The following is a 19,694-nucleotide window of genomic DNA, read 5'->3' on the forward strand; positions in this document are numbered from 1 at the left end:
GTTTATCCTGGAGCAATTTAGAGGAAACATCACCAACAGGCTGCAAACACTGTGGCCTGCCATGTCCACAAGATGTTTGATCTGTCGTCAAGAAATGAGTTCCTAGGTAAGAAATCAGCCCAGCCTGTTTTCATGCAAATCCACTGCTTATTCCTTGAGTTGTCAGTTTCACACTGAGGGATTTGTAACCAAGAGCTCACATTTAGGTAGAATCATGCATGTGTATTAGGAGAGATTTGCTTTCTTTGTGATTGCCAGGGAGTAGTTTTATTTCCATTTTAATTTTCAGAACATGTTCCCCCTCCCCCCACAGCCATATCCCGTGGTTTGGAATTCATGTGACTGCTGTGTGCTTACTCATGATGCTTGCTTGTAATTGACAAATTTAAATTCTGGTCATATTTCATTTATTACTAAGACCCAGGGAAAAAATTCTAGGCGGAAACCTAATTACATTGACAGTGCCATGAGGTAATTGCTGGAACAAACTCCTGCAGCACAGGGCTAAATATTTCATACACCCATAAAATGATTACACTGACAAGATTCTGAAAAATAATAAGATCTGTTTAATAAAAAAGAAGCAAAATACCAGTGTTTTTACACACAGAGTATTAAAACATCCTTCATTTTGGACAGATCCCAAGTCACCTGATTTTTATCCAAATGATGGTCCTTCTCACCCGAGGCTGGTCAGAAGCTCCCAGCCTGATGTGACTCCTAGGACAGCCGAGTGTTTCCCTCCCGTTGCCCCAGTAAGAGTCTGTCCTCTGGGATCAGGAAGCAAGAGGGATGAAGGGTATGCCCTTTGTTCGGGGTTGTTGTGTGTAGATTGTAACAACTCCTCTATATTCCCTAGCTGCCACTCAAAAGATACCAGAGTATGGCTCTGTGTCCTGCAGGGTGCCAGTGAGACAAGGTTCATCTCGGTTTCTGTAGCCAGGATGTCAGGGGTCATCTCTTCATTCAGCTGCTAAGTGAAGACACTGAGACCATAATTGTGTACCAAGAATTGTGCTAGGCACAGGGCAGATGGTGGAGAACAAGACAAGTCTCTTCTTTCCCTTTAATAGAGTTGTGTTACAGTAAGAGAGAAGCCAGAAAGCCCCAAACAACAAGCAAACAAGCAGAAATATACGTGAAAACATTCCAAATCATACCCAATAGTGTGTGGAAAGAGAAAAGGGGCTGGGGCTGAGGAATGGCGTGGTCGTAGAAGATGTCCTAACTGAGCCCCACTGCATAATAAGTAGCCCATCTGGGAGGTTAAGGAGGAAGCAACTGAGGCAGGTAATAGGACTGAAAGGAGAGGAAAAAAGGGGAGCAGGGCTCTATAGACCAGAGCAGAAGTGTAGCGCCTGTTCTAAGTACTAGAGGGAACCCCTGGAATGTTTGAAAGAAGGAAAGGATAAGATCCAATTTACACTTACAAAAGCCTAACCTTCTGAGGTGTGTAAGTGGATTGCAACCAGAAAGAGCACAGTGCAGTGAGAGTAAGGATGCTCTTGGAAGGAGCTTGGGCAGGGCGGGGGCAGGGGTCATCCTAGACCAGGCGTATGGCAACAGAGGCAAAAGCATAGAGAGCTCATCTAAAAACGTAAATGGAAATATTTATCTTGAGCTGAACATGTAGGCGCATGCGTTTAATCCTAGCACTCTGGGAAGTTGAGGCAGGCAAGTCACAGTGAGTCGAAAGCCAATTTGGGGATCAGAGAGAGTTTTAGGTCAGCCTGGGATAAAGCAAGCTCCTACTTAAATAAAAATACAAAAAAAATACCTATTACTTATTAAAAAAATATCACACCTCAGGTTGCTAGCACTAAACTTTCCTTTGTGATAGTAAATAAAACTAGAAAACAGCAGCAAAAGGGGAGACATTTTCAAACATTTTCTCAAACACCCTCCTGTCTGGCTAAGTGAATCTTATTTAAGACTAGATTTATATAAATATTTAAGAAGAAAATTCTCCTAAATTATAATGTCAGGGTCTAAAATAAGATCAATCATAGCCATGCATTTGAAACTTGCAGAAAATATTCAATGAAGATGTAAGACAGTGTTATGCAGGTCATCTAGGTTAAAGCAAAAGTGGGGACAAAGGATGCAATTTAGCGAGTGTTGTAGGTACCTTCCTGATGCTGGCACAAAGCATGTGACCAAAAGCAACTTTGGGAGGAAAGGGTTTTTTTTTGGCTGAGAGTCTCCAGGGTAAACTCCATGAAGGCAGGGAAAGCATGGCATGAGCAGTATCTAGACATCACCTCCTGAACAACATCAGGGGACAACAGCAACAAGCTAGTGTGCTAAATACTGGCAAGGGGAAGCTGGCTACTACAACATAAGCCTGTCCCCAACAACACACCTCCTCCAGTGAGGCTCCACTTCCCAAGTCACCATCAGCTGGGATCAAACGTTCAGAACATACAAGTTTGTGGGGGACACCTAATCCAAACCACCATAGGGAGCCCATTCTTAGGTTTACCAAATCCAGGTCTTTGAGGTGGACCCCTCAATCTGTTTGTTTGTTGTTGTTGTTGTGGTTTTTTACATCCTTCTGGGTAAGTACATGCAATATCAAGTCTGAAACGGTCTTTTTAAAACATAATTTTATTTATTTGCTGAGGGACAGAGAGAGAGAGAGAGAGAGAGAGAGAGAAATAATGGGCATGGCAGGGATCCTGCTACTGCAAACAAACTCCAGACACATGTATCTCTTTGAGCATCTGGCCTTACTGGGGAATCAAACTCTGGTCCTCAGACATCACAATCAAGTGCCTTTAAACTCTGAGCCATCTCTCCAGCCCTAAAAAAGGTCTGTTTTTAAGTGATTATGTACCATGATGAGAAATGACTTAAAGAGTTTAACATAGAAAGAAGAGACCTGTGATTAAAATTACAGTTAGGTTAGATAAGGGTTTTTTTGTTTGTTTTTATTTATTTATTTGAGAGTGACAGACAGAGAAAGGGGGGGAGGCAGAGAGAGAGAGAGAGAGAGAATGGGCACGCCAGGACTTCCAGCCACTGCAAACGAATTCCAGATGTGTGCACCCCCTTGTGCATCTGGCTAACGTGGGTCCTGGGGAATCAAGTCTCGAACCAGGGTCCTTAGGCTTCACAGGCAAGTGCTCAACTGCTAAGCCATCTCTCCAGCCCAGATAAGTTTTTTTTTTTTTTTTTTTTGGTTTGTTTGTTTGTTTTTCGAAGTAGGGTCTCACTCTAGCCCAGGCTGACCTGGAATTCACTATGGAGTCTCAGGGTGGCCTCTAACTCATGGCAATCCTACCTCTGCCTCCCAAGGAATTAAAGGCGTGCACCGCCACGCCTGGCAGATAAGTTTTAAGAAGTAAAATCACACTTAAATTCTACGCTCATAAGTGTTAGTAACTCTTGCTAACATCTGAATGAATATTCTTCCAGATCTGGATGTGTCTTTCTGCATGTATGCATTTTGTTTTTCCTAATGAAATATAAGCAAGCCCACTTAAATTCCAGCATGATTGACTTCAGGAACCTAATAGATCTTTTCATAAAGATGCTCATTCTTCATTCCACAGACAGCCGATGAGGGCATGGAGTGGGGGTGGGGCACTATCCAGAGAGAGTCTAGATCTGATCAGGATCTATGTCTTTAATAAACAGAGGATGTATTGTTGGAAGATGGATGGCTGACATAATAGAATTAGAGACATATTTTATTTGCAGCCAAAGACAGGTATTCTCTGATTGGTGGATTTCTAGAAATAAACGTGTGTCATGAATATGCCTTGCTCAATGAAGAGATCATCAGAGAAAGCCAAGCACAAGAAATTTCAGATGAAAAGATGTGACAAACAACTATTTTTACACAGTGACTTGTTGAACATCGTCAGTTTGTCCATCTGCCTTCTCAAAAAGCGAGCTGCTTGCTTTCATCATAGACATGCCAAAGGAAGAGGAGAGCCAAATTCTGACAGAGTAAGTGCATCAATATTAATATCTTGAACATCGTTTTAGAAAAACTTCTACCTTGGTTTTCATACCTACTGAATCTACAAGGCTTCACGCTGTTTTGTTCTGTTATGTCTTGTTTTGTTTTTTCATAGTAAACAATATGGGGCTAGAGGTTACCAAATTCAGCAAATAAAGATTCCCAGTTATATTTAAATTGTAGACAAATAAATTTTCCATCTGAGTGTGTACTATAAAACACACTCAGGAAATTTATACTAATATTAATTTGCATGTACTATAAAACACTAAGGACATTTATACTAATAATAATTTCTGTTGCTTCTCTGAAATTCCAATATAAGTGAATAGCCTATGTTTTACCTGATTTTCTTCTGCAGGTGGCTTCCTATTTCATAGGGAAATGTTAATACAGACCTATCCATTTTCACTTAGAAGTGAAAACATTTTAAATAATCTATGAGCAATATACATTTCTATTGATAACACCTTTCTGTGTTTCAGAAGTTTCTCTCTAGGAGAAAAAAAGAAAATGACTATCTATCTAAATGTAGGAGCAGCTCCTACAAGAAGACAGTGGGCAGCAAATCCATCACAGTGGCCAAAGTCTTGCTTCAATTATATAAGTGGCTAGGAGAAAGACTGGTTTTTTGGATGTACATGAATTTTTCCAGTCTTTCTGACTCTGGCCATGACTGTCAGGTAATAATGCAAGTTTATACTCGGGGCTCTGAGCACAGAGGAAGGGAGTTGATGCTCCGGCAGACAGCGGTCCTCAGACACAGTGGCCAGCACTTCTAGCTGATAATGAGAAGAGAGAAGAGGGAAAAAGTAGCCCTGAGATTTATTCAATTTGCTTCACCGGAAGCTGAGGGTTTATGTCAAGAGTCTGTAATAAAACCAACTGAGGCATTCACATTTGGCTCCATAAAACATGTAATCACCTTGCTCTGTAACAGCCTTTCTCTGTGTGGGGGGAGTTTGCCTGTTTTTTAATCTCCTTTATTTGATTAACATTAGAATCAACAACTGCAACCTGTGTTGGATTTTAGTAAAGTGAACTATTAACAAAGTTAATCAAGAAGATGTTTTTTTTTTTTTTAGGGCCTCAACTATATAAGTCTCACATCTTAAGTACCAAGTAATGCTTTTACAGTTTTATTTTCTTAGAAATGGAAAAAAAAAAAAAAGCACAGAATGTATAGCTACGTTTGGGGGGGGGAAACACTGCAAAAGTAGTCATCATTGCTCTACAACAACTTTTATGGAGTGACTTTGTCAGCTGGATATGAAACACAAAAATAATGCACATTTTATCTTAAACAATAATATATTTTTATGTTTTTAACCTATAATATGCCTATATTTTTACCTACAGTTGTAATCGCAATAATAATAATATAGTTATAACTACAGGCCAAATAAATTGTCTGGCATTTTCTTAATAAATTTAAATTAAATATTTGTTAAATATTTATCTTATTGTAATAAACACTTACAAACCATTTTAGTTAAAAAGAATTTACTCCCAGGCATGGTGGCGCACGCCTTTAATCCCAGTACTTGGGAGGCAGAGGTAAGAAGATCACCATGAGTTTGAGGCTACCCTGAGACTGTATAGTGAATTCCAGGTCAGCCTGAGCTAAAGTGAAACCCTACCTCAAAAAAGAGGGCATTTACTTAATGCAACCAAAGTACAATAAATTCATGACACCACTGTTTTAAAATATTCTTTTTTCTTCTAGTTAATTTGCTTACCCATAGATACAATTATGTTACTTACACAAAGGAAGCTGAAAGCAGAGATGAATCATTGTCTCAAGTTTTGGGGTTCTAGAACTGGTGGAGCCTAGAGGGGCCCTACCCTTAGACGAGGGCAGCTGCTTAGGAGGGTAATGCTGCCTTACGAAGCCACATGGTACTGTGATTCTTGGACCATCTTGTAAAGTCAGAACTGAGACAACGACTTGAATAAAATCTTAAGATGCTTATATAGACCACTTTTTCTTTTGTTTAAAACGTTCACTATATTACGAGTCATAAGGAATGTGGACCAACATAGCAGCTTTAATTTATATGGCCATTTACTTATTCATAAAGACATTTTGATATTATGGGAACATGAAAAACATAGGGACATGCCGACAAAACATTTATTTATATAGTAATATATAAAGATAGATTAAATAAAACCCAAAGATCTTATCATTTTTATTTAGATCAATCATTGCTAGTTTTAAGTTGATTTGGCTATAAGTAATCCTTTAATCCTAAATCTGGACCTTTAAAAACATGACGTAAGGGCACTTACTTGTGAAAGCTTGCGAGCCTGGCTTGGCCCAGGTTAGATTCCCTAGCACCCACATAAAGCCAGGTGCACAAAGTGGTACATGTGTCTGGACTGTGCAGTGGCAAGAGACCCTTATGTGCCCATACTTTCTTTCTTTCTCTCTCTCTCTCTCTCTCTCTCTCTCTGCTTGCAAATAAACAAATAAAAATATTTTTAAAATGTATAACAATTAAAGCAGAAAATTTAAATCTTAAAGTCAGAAACCCTTTAAACTAACCACTTTTATTTTAAATTTAAGTTGGAGAATATAAGCATTTAAAAAAATATTTTGGAGGGGAAAAGCACAGATAGGGAGGAAATAGAGTTTACATCTTAATGCCACAACTATAAGTTAAAATTTTTCCTAAAAATATAGCACATTAGTTATTTCCTTTATGACTTAAAAACATAGCCACATCTTTAGGGGAGTATATCTCCTGAAATTTTTGTTGTGAAAATGAAGTTTAACCTAAATATCTTTGACAAACATTACATTTAACATTTGTATATTTAAGAACATTTTTGAAAAAAAAAGACATAGTAATTAATCTAATCACAAGACCTTTAATTGTGCATTATGGATGTCTGATACTCTTTTTTATTTTCTTTTGTTACCCAGGACTATTAAACAAATAAAATAGAATTAGCTAATATTTTAGAACCTGTTTTGGAAAGCAATCAGTATTACAAAAAGAATCTATGTGTCTAATGTTATATCCTAGGTGCCTCCTTAGTGCAGTAGTTAGCACATCCATTTCACAGTGTTAAATCTCATAGTTTAATGACATTTTTGTGATCCTAATGAATGGTATCTTCTATAAACAAACACTATTGTAAGGCTTAATGAAACATTTAATAAGCCCACATAACTATTCTTGGTGGGGAAAGCATAGGAACAGGAGGCTCGCTCACATCATCACACACCAGCAGGAGGCAGTACAGAAAGACAGCTAGCTCCAGACACCCAGTGAGGCTGGACCAGTAAACCTCAAGGCTCACCCCCAGCGACACACCTCCTCCAGCAAGCCTCCACCTCCCAACAGTCCCACAGTGAGGATTAAATTGAAGCTTAACCACAAACACATGAGGCTATGGGAGACATTTTACATTCAAACCACCACAGGTGCAATGGACTATGCACAATAAAAATGAATGAAAATGGAGCTCAGGTTTTGATATATACACACACACTTAGATGTGTTGCGTGTGTGTGTGTGTATTTGCAGATATAGACTTTTGTGTATGCATGTAGATATTTAAGAATTATTCTGGACACACATAACATAAATACATAAAATCTGGTGCACCCCAAGAGAAGAGCCAACTAAAAAGTTTATATAGTCTCTCTCTCTCCCCACCCTTTCTGAGCTGTAAGGCAGGCTTGGTGACACAAAGAATCAAGAGGTGACAAATTGGTCATGAAGATCCAAAGCACTAACTTTTCTGCTTTGATTCTAGGAGCTAAACAGCAGATGAGATGTCCTTACAGACGGAAACATTTTCAACTTTATTTTAGGTCAGAACTTTTCACTCTTTTAATTAATTAATGATGAGGCTAAACTATATTCCCCATGCTTTCTTGTATATCAGGAATAAAAGAAAGAAGAGAAAAAGAAAAATAGACCCAGATATTCACTCTACTTTTGAGTTCTCAGCCTGGAGCAGAGCCATAGGTCTGGATCTGGCGAGTTGCAACTGTGGGAAAGTCCCCTTCCTCCATCAGACAACTCAGGCCTGACTCTTATTCTCTGGATCAGGCATTATTAGCCTGCACCATGACATATGGCCACTATACTCTGCCCTTGGTCATCACTATAAGCATGGGTATCTATTTTTCCTCTCTAGGCATGTTTAGAGGTCTTTCTTAGATCAAAGCTCATTGTTTTCATCTAGTACATAATTGGAGTCCCCACTGTTGAGTTTCCTACTGTTGCAGTCAGGTTCAAATTGCTGGTAGAAATCATCTGACGAAGAGCAGCTTTTGGGAAAAAAAGGATTTATTTTGGCCTATAGACTCAAGGGGCAGCTCCAGGATGGCAGGGGAAAATGATAGCATGAGCAGAAGGTGGACTTGACCCCCTGGCCCACATAAGGTGGACAATAGAAACAGGAGAATGTGCCAAACACTGGCAAGGGGACCCTAGCCATAACACCCATAAGCCCACCCCCAATAATACACTGCCTCCAGGAGGCGTTAATTCCCCAAATCTCCATCAGCTTGGAACCTAGCATTCAGGACACCTAAGTTTATGGGGGACACCTGAATCAAACCATGTGCATCTGGCTAATGTGGGTCCTGGGGAATTGAGCCTCCAACCAGGGTCCTTAGGCTTCACAGGCAAGTGCTGAACTGCTAAGCCATCTCTCCAGCCCATCTTTTCTTTTGATATAGAGAATTTCATTACTTTTTGAGACAGAGGAGAAATAGACAAGGTCAGAGAAATGTAGATGAGAGTAGAGGGTTGAGAATAGATTCTTAGAATTTACCTTTAGTTCTAAAATAATCTCTCAAATGTTCGTATTACTTTATTTTTAATATATCTTTTTAACTTAGATGTACTTTCTAAAACTGTTGATTACTTTGTAAACTATTAATTTCATCATTTTTCTTTAGATGTTTTTATTTTTTTAAAATTCTTTAGATGTTTTTAAATTCTAATTAAAACAGGATGCTTAGTTATGGTTTTTCAATTCTGTCATGTAGGACTATAGTTTGGCATGCCAAAAAAAATAAAAATAAAAATAAACCCAAGTTTAGGACCAAATATTCTCCTTTGGGGGAAACATAAAGCAATTTATTTTTAGTTAGATTTCCCTATTTTTCTTAAATACTTGTAAGCTAAATTAAAACAATTATAAATATAAAACTAGCTGGAATACCAAAATAAAGGGCTTCTTCATACATCTCCTCCTTATTTGAATTAAGTATTGGAGGAATAGCAAAAGGAGAAAAATAGAATGCATATTAACAAACCAGTCAGAAACTAAAATGTCCTCAAAGATTAGAAAACAAACTGGTCATAAAACAAAATGTTTTCAAAGAAAAGAAAACGGATACATGAACAAAACATTTTGAAAGTAAACCAAAAACTTCTCTAGCAAATAGAATCCTAAAGCCAGCTCAGCATAAACAAATGGACCATTGGCCAAATCAAAGGAGGTCCATGCTCCAGCAAGAGCTGACCACATGCACCAGAAGAGGCTGCTTGGTCGGGCACAGGGGGTCCCTGCTGGTGCCTGGCTTCCATCCAAGTGATACCCCCAGTGAAAACTGTTTGTCTTTAGAGCCCAATATTTGGCATCATACACTGTCTACACAAAATACACAGCTCTCACATCAATGGGAAAAAGTGAGGGTCTATTTTGGAGCCAAATGTGAGTGGCCATGGACTGAAAACACAGATTTAGACCAGCCCAAACTCCATGGTCCAACATGTTAACATTTCACTAAACTTTAAAAATGGTAAATCTCATGAACCAGGGCACTTTTCAAACGCATTGGTGGAAACATCAGGTAGGTGGGTTAAAGCAAGACAGGGGAGTCTCTGCTATAGGCTTCAGATGCTATCTGATGACATTCTTAGCCTTTGGGTTAATGGAAGCTAGTGTCATCTACTAATACATTCCAAAAGTTTTCACCTGATCATCTGGCAGTCACAAAGATGTTAGGTCAAATATAGAGGTGTGCAATAAATAAGGAGGCTAAAGATAGCCCAAGATAATTTGGCTCTGAATCTGCAATATTCTACCTGTACAGTTATAGAAGTTTTTGTCAATCAGTCAGCCTAGTAGGATATTTGAAATAGGTACAGCTGCTGCTTTTCAGAAACTTTCATTTGCAATAATGATATAGGGAACAACAACCTATCATTACAATGGCCCCATCATGAGTAAAATTTAGGCAATACTGGTTTAGCCCATGACTCTTCTAAGGAAAGAGATGGCTCCAAAGATGAATGAAGGTCTTCTAAGATCACAGTCTATCTGCCATTAGGACTGAAGCTCATTTCCTCTGTGTCTCTTCTCATCTATCTAACTGTGCATCAGTCAACAAATTCTACTTTGTGTAACTGGAGATTAATTGATATAAAATAGCCAACAGATTGTGCTGTGGATTGTCAGGAAGGCACTGGATTGAGAGGCTTGCCTGTACTGTTGGAGAAGCTTCCTGATGCCTAAGCTCCTTACTAAGACTAAGATAATAACCCAGGGTACCATATCAAGTCCTTGGGCCAGCTCTAAATAGTGGAAGTGGAAGAGATTTATCTTAGACCCAAGCAAAGATGGCTTGCATCCCAACTTCTCCACTGGCAAGAAACCACTGTACTTTCTCAGCTCATCTGTGCTCTACTCATCTGTAAGAATTTATAGGAATGATAATAGCTAACATTCATAGGGCACTTATCACCTGCCAACTGCCTTTGATAAATTATCTCACTTAATGCTCAAAGTAGAAAACCAAGACATTATTGCCATTCCATATGACAGATGAGAACATTTCACCTCTGAAGGGTGACATGGTTTATCTGCATCTACACAGTTGAAGGAGTAATGGATTTTAGGATTCAAACCCTAACAGTGTCAATTCAGAGTCTGGCTTTCACCCCAGCACTACACTGTGAAAGCTGAATAAAGGGCTGGGGAGAGTGCTCCGTGGTTAAAGGTGCCTGTGGACTAAGGTTTGATTCCCCATTCCCCACATAAAGCCAGATGCACAAGGTAGTATATGCATCTGGAATTGTTTGCAGCAGCAAGAGGCCCTGGTGCACCCATTCTTTTTTTATTTTTTTTCTGCTCTATCTCCCTTTATTTTGGTATTCCAGCTAGTTTTATATTTATAAATAGGGCTGGAGAGATGGCTTAGCAGTTAAGGCATTTGCCTGCAGAGCCAAAGGGCCCCTGTCCGATTCCCCAGGACCCAGTAAGCCAAATGGTTTGCAGTGGCTGGAGGACCTGGTGTGCCCATTCTCTCTCTCCCTCTCTCTGATTCTTTCTCTCTTTCTCTCTCTCTCTCAAATAAATAAATAAATATTAAAAGCAAAAAAAAATAAAAGGCCAAATACAGACAAGGGCTATAAAGCACTATGAAACACCTACTAAAGAACCTGGCACGTAGTAGGCAGACAGTATCAGAGGCTTATCTGGCCTCCTAGGAGTACAAGTCTTTTCGCAGCCTGTCATAAACTATCTTCTCCCCAGGGTTTCTACCTGGGACTACAATTCCCAGGATGCCACAGACACGGAAACTGGCCAATCAGGAAGCCTGTCCTTGCTTTCGCCCCACCTAGAGACCAGAAGTTTCCTTGACTGCCGAAAACTGGCTGTGTCCTCACCAGGTCGGATTTGTGAAAAGGCCTGGGGGTTGGGGGAGTGTCCTTGGGTTTTCTTTGTGGTGCCCATTGGGGTTTGGGAAGGTGAGATCCCAGGTTCTGCCTTCACCCGCCAGCAGGCGCTGGGCGGGCTGTGGGAATTCTGTGGCCGCATCCATGTGCAGGGCCTCAGTGGGTCGGTCGGAGCTTAGAAGAGGAACGTGGCCTTGAGGCTAAAAATCTGTGGAAATTATCACTCCTCTGACCCAGGGACGGTGACATGGTGGCCCCGACGTCCTCTGGTCCTACCTTCAGAGCGTGGTCCTCTCTGCTTCCGGTTATAAGCCCCCTGACCCACTGCTGCTTTCTCTGAGCCACGGTGTAGCCGAGTTCTTGGAGAAGGCCGCCTGGCATCAGCCCAACGAGATCTCAGCACCTCTGTGTCCTCCACCCCGCACCCATCTACTTTACTGGGCGAGCAGCAAGGGCTTTCCTCTCCTCACTTAGTTTCATTCATTCATTATTTTTTTAATTATTATTTATATTTAATTTTTACACATTTTTTTAAAAAATATTTTATTTATTAGAGAGAAAGGGGCAGATCGAAAGAATGGGCATGCCTCTAGCCCGCCGCAAACAAGCTTCAGACACATGCACCACCATGTGCATCTGCTTTACTTGTGTACTGGGGAATTGAACCTGGGTCTTTGGCCTTCACAGACAAGTGTCTTAACCGCTAAGCCATCTCTCCAGCCATACACATTTTTGTTTTAAAAATCATTTCATTTTCTTCAAATCTGAATCATTCGGTGTGTTGTATTCAAGTAAAATTAAAGTGTACATTTTTTGATTTTAGCAAGAGTCACTGATGACAGGAAAACAAAATCATTTCTTTCTTTTACAGTTGCTCTGGAGGGAGTCAGAAAAGCAGGATAGATGGCTGAGATTCAGGAAACTACACACGCAATGGCTGACATGGTGGTTAGTTTGTTTTCATTATTCTTGACAAACAGCCCTGACCCATAACTGCTCAACTCTCACAGTTTTTCCTGTGTTAATTGTGATTTACTTTTTCAAGTCATTTTGAGAGGTTCGAATGGCTAAAGGTTGAGTTTCTAGTGAAACACCTCTCTAGACAAACTTGGTTAGATATATGTACAGTATTTTATGTAACACAATAATGTGTTGATTAGCCAAAATCAAAATGTATGTTGCCCTAACTCCTAAAGTCATCCACTTAGTCAATAATTTACAATCAAATTGCATTTTAGTTTTACTGTGTAAAATTATAAGCGTGCTCTGTCATTCAAGAGTAAGTTAGAAAGTAATATTGATGTAAAATTAGGGAAGACCTTCCCTAGTCACTAAGTTCTAAGTTAGTTTATCAATGTTGAGGATTTCTGTAAAGAGCATTCTGTGTCCATTGTAAGGTCCCCCTCTTGTGGGTGTGATTTAAGAAAGAAACCTCATCCTAAGAATTCTATCTGGAGTTGTTTTCACTTGGAACAACATAAAACAAGTTTAAGCCTTTGTATGTTAGAATTCTAACCATTTATGTAAGTTCTGAAATAGGTATTTTTTTCTTTTAGAAACACCTAAGGTAGGTTAAAGTAGACATAAGTACTTTTGATGTCTATGTTGTTTTTGCTTCTCTTTTACAACCAGATACTTAAGGATAATAATCCCGACCATAAGCAAACAGTAGAAACATTAATTAAAAACCTTCATACCATTTCTTTGGAGGTGAAGAAGATGAGAGGTAAGTGTGAAATCACTATGTCAAAATGTTAGCATATCATTGTTATAAAATAAATGGTAGAGCCAATTTGTGCTCCAGCTGGGGTCAATTTTTCCCACTAATTATGAGCATTCTACTGAGAAATATTTGTAGTTCATGCAAACTAGATTTCTAAAGATGAATTGAATTCAAGCATAGGCATTAGCAGGCCTGAATTCCTTTCTCTGACACCAGCAAGCTTATGTTATTCAAGTCTCTCTAAATTTACCTCTTTTCCTTTGACACACTATTAGAAGTCACATTCTACAAAATTCAGTGTATTTATCCATGAACACATGGTATAAACCTCTAAACTTATCCTAGATAAAGAATTAAAAGTTTGTTTTTATGAGTAAAGGATTCTTCATTTTAAACATATTCTTAGAGTAATAATGCTCCTCATAGGTCATGGTGTTTAGACATTCACAGATACATTCTTTTGTTTTAGGCCAGGTATATTTCACATGTTTGTGATTGAATATTGTTAGGGACTCACTAAATTCTGCTTCCATCTCATGTATCACACTGCATTGTAATTGTGTCTCTTTTTCTATCCTTGTTTCAATGGTAAGCTCCTTAAGATATTCATAGTGGGCTGGAGAGATGGCTTAGTGGTTAAGTGCTTGCCTGTGAAGCCTAAGGACCCTGGTTCGAGGCTCAATTCCCCAGGACCCACATTAGCCAGATGCACAAGGGGGCGTATGCACCTGGAGTTCGTTTGCAGTGGCTGGAAGCCCTGGTGCGCCCATCCTCTCTCTCTCTGTCTCTCTCCTTCTTTCTCTCTCTGTCTGTTGCTCTCAAATAAATAAAATAACAACAACAATAAAAATTTTAAATAAAGATACTCATAGCAATTAATACAGCATCTTGATATAATAGGTTCTTGGAAAATGTTTACTAAATAAATAAGTGGTGATAGTTTCTTGCTTTCATTTAAAATAGTTAGATAAGGGTTACATTCCTTCCAGATTTGATTATATAATTGTTCTGCCTTGGGAAATATTGTATGAGGTTATATAGAAATAATATGGTAGATATGGTCTTAGAAGAGTTAGGCAGTTAAGAGAGACCTATAGAAGATTTTTTTTTTTTTTAAGGAAAGAGGCTGGAGAGGTTGCTCAGTGGTTAAAGGTGCTTGTTTGCAAAATCTTGAAAGCCTGGGTTTGATTCCCCAGTATCCATATAAAGCCAGATAGATAGATGTTAGATAGATGTACAAAGTGGCACGTGGATTGGAGTTCATTTATAGTGGCAAGAGGCCCTGGTATGTGCTCTCTCACTCCAAATGAATAAAAAAAAAAGAAGTTTCATACAGAATGTTAAATACATAGGATTCCCTGAATGCCTCATTTATCCTCACATCCTCCCAAGATAGTAATGCCAGTGGCCAGCACAGACTTCCATGTCCAGCTCTACTTCGAGGTTGAGGCTGATTCTCTCGGCATTCTTAGTATTTACAATTGTGCAGAGGTACAGAGAGGTTAACCAACATTCTTGAGGTCAAGTAGCTAGTTCATGGTGGACCTAACTTTTAAATTCAAGTCATTTTAAATAGACAGAAATCTACTTAGTAAAAAGCTAAATTGCCACCAAAGTGGAAGCAAGTAAGTCTGAACCATAAAGTCCAAAAAGAGGAGCCCGTAGATGGTGGGATTAAGTGAAGCAATCAGTCCTCAAGACTTAATACATGGCGAGACTAGAGTCCTCCGCAAGTGGCAGTAAAGTGAGGCCACTAGCAGAGTGGCAAGTTAGTATTCAAAAACAAATCATATGGGTCTGGGGATATGATTCAGTGGTTAAAGGCACGCACTTGCAGAGCCTGCTGGCCCAGGTCCAGTTCCCCAGCCACTCACATAAAGCTGCACGGGCATATTCTCTTGGAGCATCAAAAGACTCTGGCCTGCACACGTGCATGTATGCATAGACACACATGCAAATAAAAGTGATTCTTTAAAAATCATGGCTTGGGCTGGAGAGATAGCTTAGTGGTTAAGGCCATTTGTCTGCATAGCTTAAGGATCCAGGTTTGATTCCCCACTACCCATGTAAGCCAGATGCACAAGGTGATGCATGCATCTAAAGTTCATTTGTAGTGGCTAGAGACTCTGGTGCACCTATTCTCTCTCTCTCTCTCTCTCTCTCTCCCTCCCCCCCCCTCTGTTTCAAACAAATAAATAAAAATTTCTTAAAAAATAAAATCATAGCTTCCTGCCTCTATATACCTGGAGAATTATGTGTGACAAAAGACTCCTTGTTTAAACAAGAGATCACTAGTGAGAGTTGAGAAAGATATTAAGACAAAATTTATATTTTAAATTTTCATAACCCTAAATTTCTTTCCTCATGTGGCTACCAAAGCAAAGCCAGATTTATGGCTTTTAAGTAGATTTTTCTTTTTTTTATTTTTTTTTTATTTTTGAAGGTAGGGTCTCACTCTGGTCCAGGCTGACCTGAAATTAACTATGTAGTCTCAGGGTAGCCTCGAACTCACAGCAATCCTCCTACCTCTGCCTCCTGAGTACTGGGATTAAAAGCATGCATCACCACACCTGGCTTCAAGTAGATTTTTCTTTCAGGTATCTAACCCACCTAATACAGACCCACATAAAACAAAAAAGCAATAAAAAATTAAGTTTAGGTAAGTGTTGAAAGCAGTTGCCTGTAGGAGATAGGAACTTTTTTTTTTGTACCATGCTTTATAATTTCATCTGATTCTTTTCTTTATGTGCATGTATAACTTAGATAAAAATAAGTGAATTCTATACATCATATTTTTATCTATCAAGTTGCAATTTAAGAATATAGCTATGTAGGTGGGCTAGAGCCTTTTTAGTTTTCACATCAAACCTATGATTTTAAGTCAAAATGGGGCATATCTAAAGTGTGGCTTGGTCAGTGAAAATTTGAAAAATATAAATTAGAAATTAGGAAATAACTACTTAAAGTAATAATACCTGCCTGTGACATATGTGTGACAGTGTAACTGTTGTTATTTTATTTCCTTCAGAACTCTCCCAGTTGCTACTTTGTGACCTCACTCTGCAGTTTAATCAGCCCGTGAAGACAGAGCACAGAAAGGAAGCAAACAGCCCTGTGTTTGAAGAGTCTGAAATGCCAGATGTGTCCCTTGATGCTATCAATTTTTCTGCCTGATTTTGTTTTTCATTTTCAATTTCTATTTTTGATGGATAAAAGTGGAATAACTGAGTATATTAATATAGCTAAAGACAATACCGGGTCGTGAAAAAGCATTTCAGGTTCCTGTAGACTGTTCCATTGTCTTAGTATCAAAGAGTGACTGATGTATTTCACTAATGACAAGAGTGTATCATGGCAAATTGGCCAGGGAACATTGCTTGTATATTCTCTGATGCTTGAATTTGACTTGGATTGATACTTAACTATATTGTTAATGGATTCTAATTTAATCAGATATAATCATCTACATAACATTGTATCTTTTAGGTCAAGTGACTTGGAATTCCATAGTCTGAGTTGACTTGAGGGACCCCAAGAAGGCATCCAACTTAGTTATGTTGTAGTCTGTTTCTCATTGCCGGTAGAAATCACCCAACCAAGAGCAGCTTGTGGGAAAAAGGTTTATTTTGGCTTACAGGCTTGATGGGAAGCTCCACAATGGCAGGGGAAAATAGCAACATGAGCAGAAGGTGGACATCATCCCCTGGTGATGGTGATGAAGGTGGACCATGGCAACAGGAGAGTTATGCCAAACACTGGCAAGGGGAAACTGACTATAACACCCATAAGCCCGCCCCCAACAATACACTCCCTCCAGGAGGCGTTAATTCACTAATCTTCATCAGCTGGGAATCTAGCATTGAGAATACCTAAGTTTATGGGGGCATCTGAATCAAACCACCACATTCCGCCCCTGGCCTCCATAAACTTATAAACATCCATGATGTAAAATGCAATGCATTCAGTCCAACTTTAAAAGTCCCCCCACCACCTTTTATTGTTTGTTTGTTTGTTTTGAGGTAGTGTCTCACTCAAGCCCAAGCTGATCTGGAATTCACTTAGTCTCAGGGTGGCCTTGAACTCACGGTGTTCCTTCTACCTCTGCCTCGTGAGTGCTGAGATTAAAGGCCTGCAACACCACACCTGGCTAGTCCCCGTATTTTTTTCATCAATCCCAGTGATGTTCATACATCCCCATAATCCAAGGTCTTTTAACTGAGCCATAATACCAAACAATAACCTCAAAAAAAACCCATAATGGCACAGCATAAACATTCACATTGCAAAAGATGACACTGGGCATAACAAAGAAATATACAACTAATACTAGATTTAAAACAACCAGGGCAGGGCTAGAAAGATGGCTTAATGGTTAGGCGCTTGCCAGTGAAGCCTAAGGACCCCGGTTCAAGGCTCGATTCCCCAGGACCCACATAAGCCAGATGCACGAGGGGGGCACATGCATCTGGAGTTCGTTTGCAGTGGCTGGAGGCCCTGGCGTGCCCATTCTTTCTCTCTCTCTCCCTCTCTCTCTCTCTCTCTCTCTCTGCCTCTTTGTCTCTGTCTGTCACTCTCAAATAAATAAATAAAAATTTAAAAAAAAAACGGGCAAACATCAAACACCATAGCTTCAAGTCCAACAATTCTAATTAGTGACAAATCCCTGAGTCCAACAATCCTAACCAGCAATAAGTCTCTGGCATTCCAATTCCACCCCTCCAGAGAGGCTAGGCCTGAAAAAACCTCATCGGGCCGGCAGCTTTCCTTAGCCATCTCGTGGTCCTGGCATCTCCACTGGGTCTCCACTGCAACCCCATGGCTCATCCTCTTGGCTCCATCAGGTCTCCATGCAGGCATCCAGCAGACCTGCTGCCCACTGCCCACAGCCATTTCCAAAATACAAGGCTGCATTGCAAACTCAATGACCCTCTCTGTCTTGCATTTTTGTACTCCACAATACCAGGTAGGGTGCCAGTTTGCCAACCCAGGGGGGAATAAAGCAAACTGAAGAACAGGGCACTCCTTGAGCACTCAGGCCTCTTCAAAAGAGTCTCCATTCTTCCTGTTGCCCCAGTGCAGGTCAGCTGGCCCAATGTCAATGGTTGTAATCTCTCCAACAATTTGCAGGCAAATGGGCAGCAGTTTAAGACCCCAAATTTCATTTTTTTTTGTGCCATTTCACTCAGCTCCCACCAGTTCATTTCTATGCAAAGCAACCCTGCACAGCTTCTCAGGACATGGGCATAACAGCAAGCTTCTCACACAAACTGCTAGCCCAATCCACGCAAAGCTCTTTTTCACCCTCATAAGCCAAACCACACAGTCCATAACTCTTACTGCCTTCAGGTCTTTCAACTCTGACCAAAATAGTCTGTCAAGCTGTACTTACAGCACTACAAGGTGTCTCTTAGGCCAAGGTTTCAAATCCCTTCTCATTCCTCTTGAAAATCAGTTCCAAAAGGCCAAAGCCACACAGTCAGGTGTCTAGCGGCAATCCCACTCCTTGGTACCGCTTTACTGTTGCAGTCAGGTTCACATTGCTGGTAGAAATCACCCAGCCAAGAGCAGCTTGTGGGAAAAAGAGGTTTATTTTACCTTACAGCCTTGAGGGGAAGCTCCACAATGGCAGGGAAAATGATGGCATGAGCAGAGGGTGGACATCACGCCCTGGCCAACATAAGGTTGACAACAGCAACAGGAGAGTGACAAACACTGGCATGGGGACACGGGCTATAACACCCATAAGCCAGCCCCCAACAATACACTCCCTCCAGGAGGCATTAATTCCCAAATTTCCATCAGCTAGCAATCTAGCATTCAGAACACCTAAGCTTATGGGGGACACCTGAATTAAGCCACCATAGTTAGTTTCACCATTCTGACGTCATTCCTCTATAGACTGCTTTCCTACATATGACAGAAGCCACATGGTAACAGACAATCTCGCTTTTTGTGGACCCTCCAAAAGGAGATGTTTCAGTGCTCATGTTTAGCATTTCACAGAGAGTCCCTGAAGGACTAGCTTTGATGATTTCTTTATCACTAAGCAACAGCCTGAACAGGAGTGATGGGTTCAGCTGGGATCATGAGGCCTGTGGCCAGAGGCAAGGCATGTCCAGAAGCATGGAGTTGCCAGTGCTATAAGAAAGAGAAGTGTGTTGGTCATGGAAATGCCAGATAGTCACAGCAGTGGAGCAAAGCACTTTGTCCTCAACATTCATTTCTGCCCCTACACCAAGAGACTTAAAGTTTGATGTGCCTTGTGAATGTGATTCATTATTATAGTAAACACTTTTCATGTTGCTGTACACCTGATAACAAATAGCTTAAAGAAGGACAGACTGACTTCTGC

At 40.1% G+C, this 19,694-nt stretch overlaps 1 protein-coding gene across 3 annotated transcripts; it reads left to right on the top strand.

Moving 5' to 3' along the window:
• Nucleotides 1–35: 35 nt before the first annotated feature.
• On the top strand, nt 36–16,596 carry C6H5orf58 (chromosome 6 C5orf58 homolog). 3 transcript variants are annotated; one of them, XM_045151408.1, is made up of 7 exons: nt 36–106; nt 3,849–3,954; nt 7,736–7,793; nt 11,477–11,613; nt 12,491–12,567; nt 13,252–13,345; nt 16,371–16,596. In XM_045151408.1, exons 5-7 carry the CDS (start codon nt 12,523–12,525, stop codon nt 16,514–16,516), a joined length of 285 nt encoding a protein of 94 aa, XP_045007343.1. In that variant the 5' UTR covers nt 36–106; nt 3,849–3,954; nt 7,736–7,793; nt 11,477–11,613; nt 12,491–12,522; the 3' UTR covers nt 16,517–16,596. The 3 variants fall into 3 exon arrangements, with proteins under 3 accessions (XP_045007343.1, XP_045007345.1, XP_045007344.1); XM_045151410.1 differs by lacking the exon at nt 11,477–11,613; XM_045151409.1 differs by lacking the exons at nt 7,736–7,793; nt 11,477–11,613.
• Nucleotides 16,597–19,694: the final 3,098 nt, after the last annotated feature.

This window comes from Jaculus jaculus, chromosome 6 (genome assembly GCF_020740685.1).
Source record: "Jaculus jaculus isolate mJacJac1 chromosome 6, mJacJac1.mat.Y.cur, whole genome shotgun sequence".
Taxonomy (NCBI): Eukaryota; Metazoa; Chordata; class Mammalia; order Rodentia; family Dipodidae; genus Jaculus; species Jaculus jaculus.

What these genes read in the sequence shown, in the direction of transcription:
- C6H5orf58 (XM_045151408.1), top strand. Translation starts at nt 12,523, where the DNA reads ATGGCTGAGATTCAGGAAACTACACACGCAATGGCTGACATGGTG. An exon ending in ACGCAATGGCTGACATGGTG is followed by an intron (nt 12,568 to 13,251) that starts GTTAGTTTGTTT and finishes TTTTACAACCAG; the next exon opens with ATACTTAAGGATAATAATCC. An exon ending in GGAGGTGAAGAAGATGAGAG is followed by an intron (nt 13,346 to 16,370) that starts GTAAGTGTGAAA and finishes TATTTCCTTCAG; the next exon opens with AACTCTCCCAGTTGCTACTT.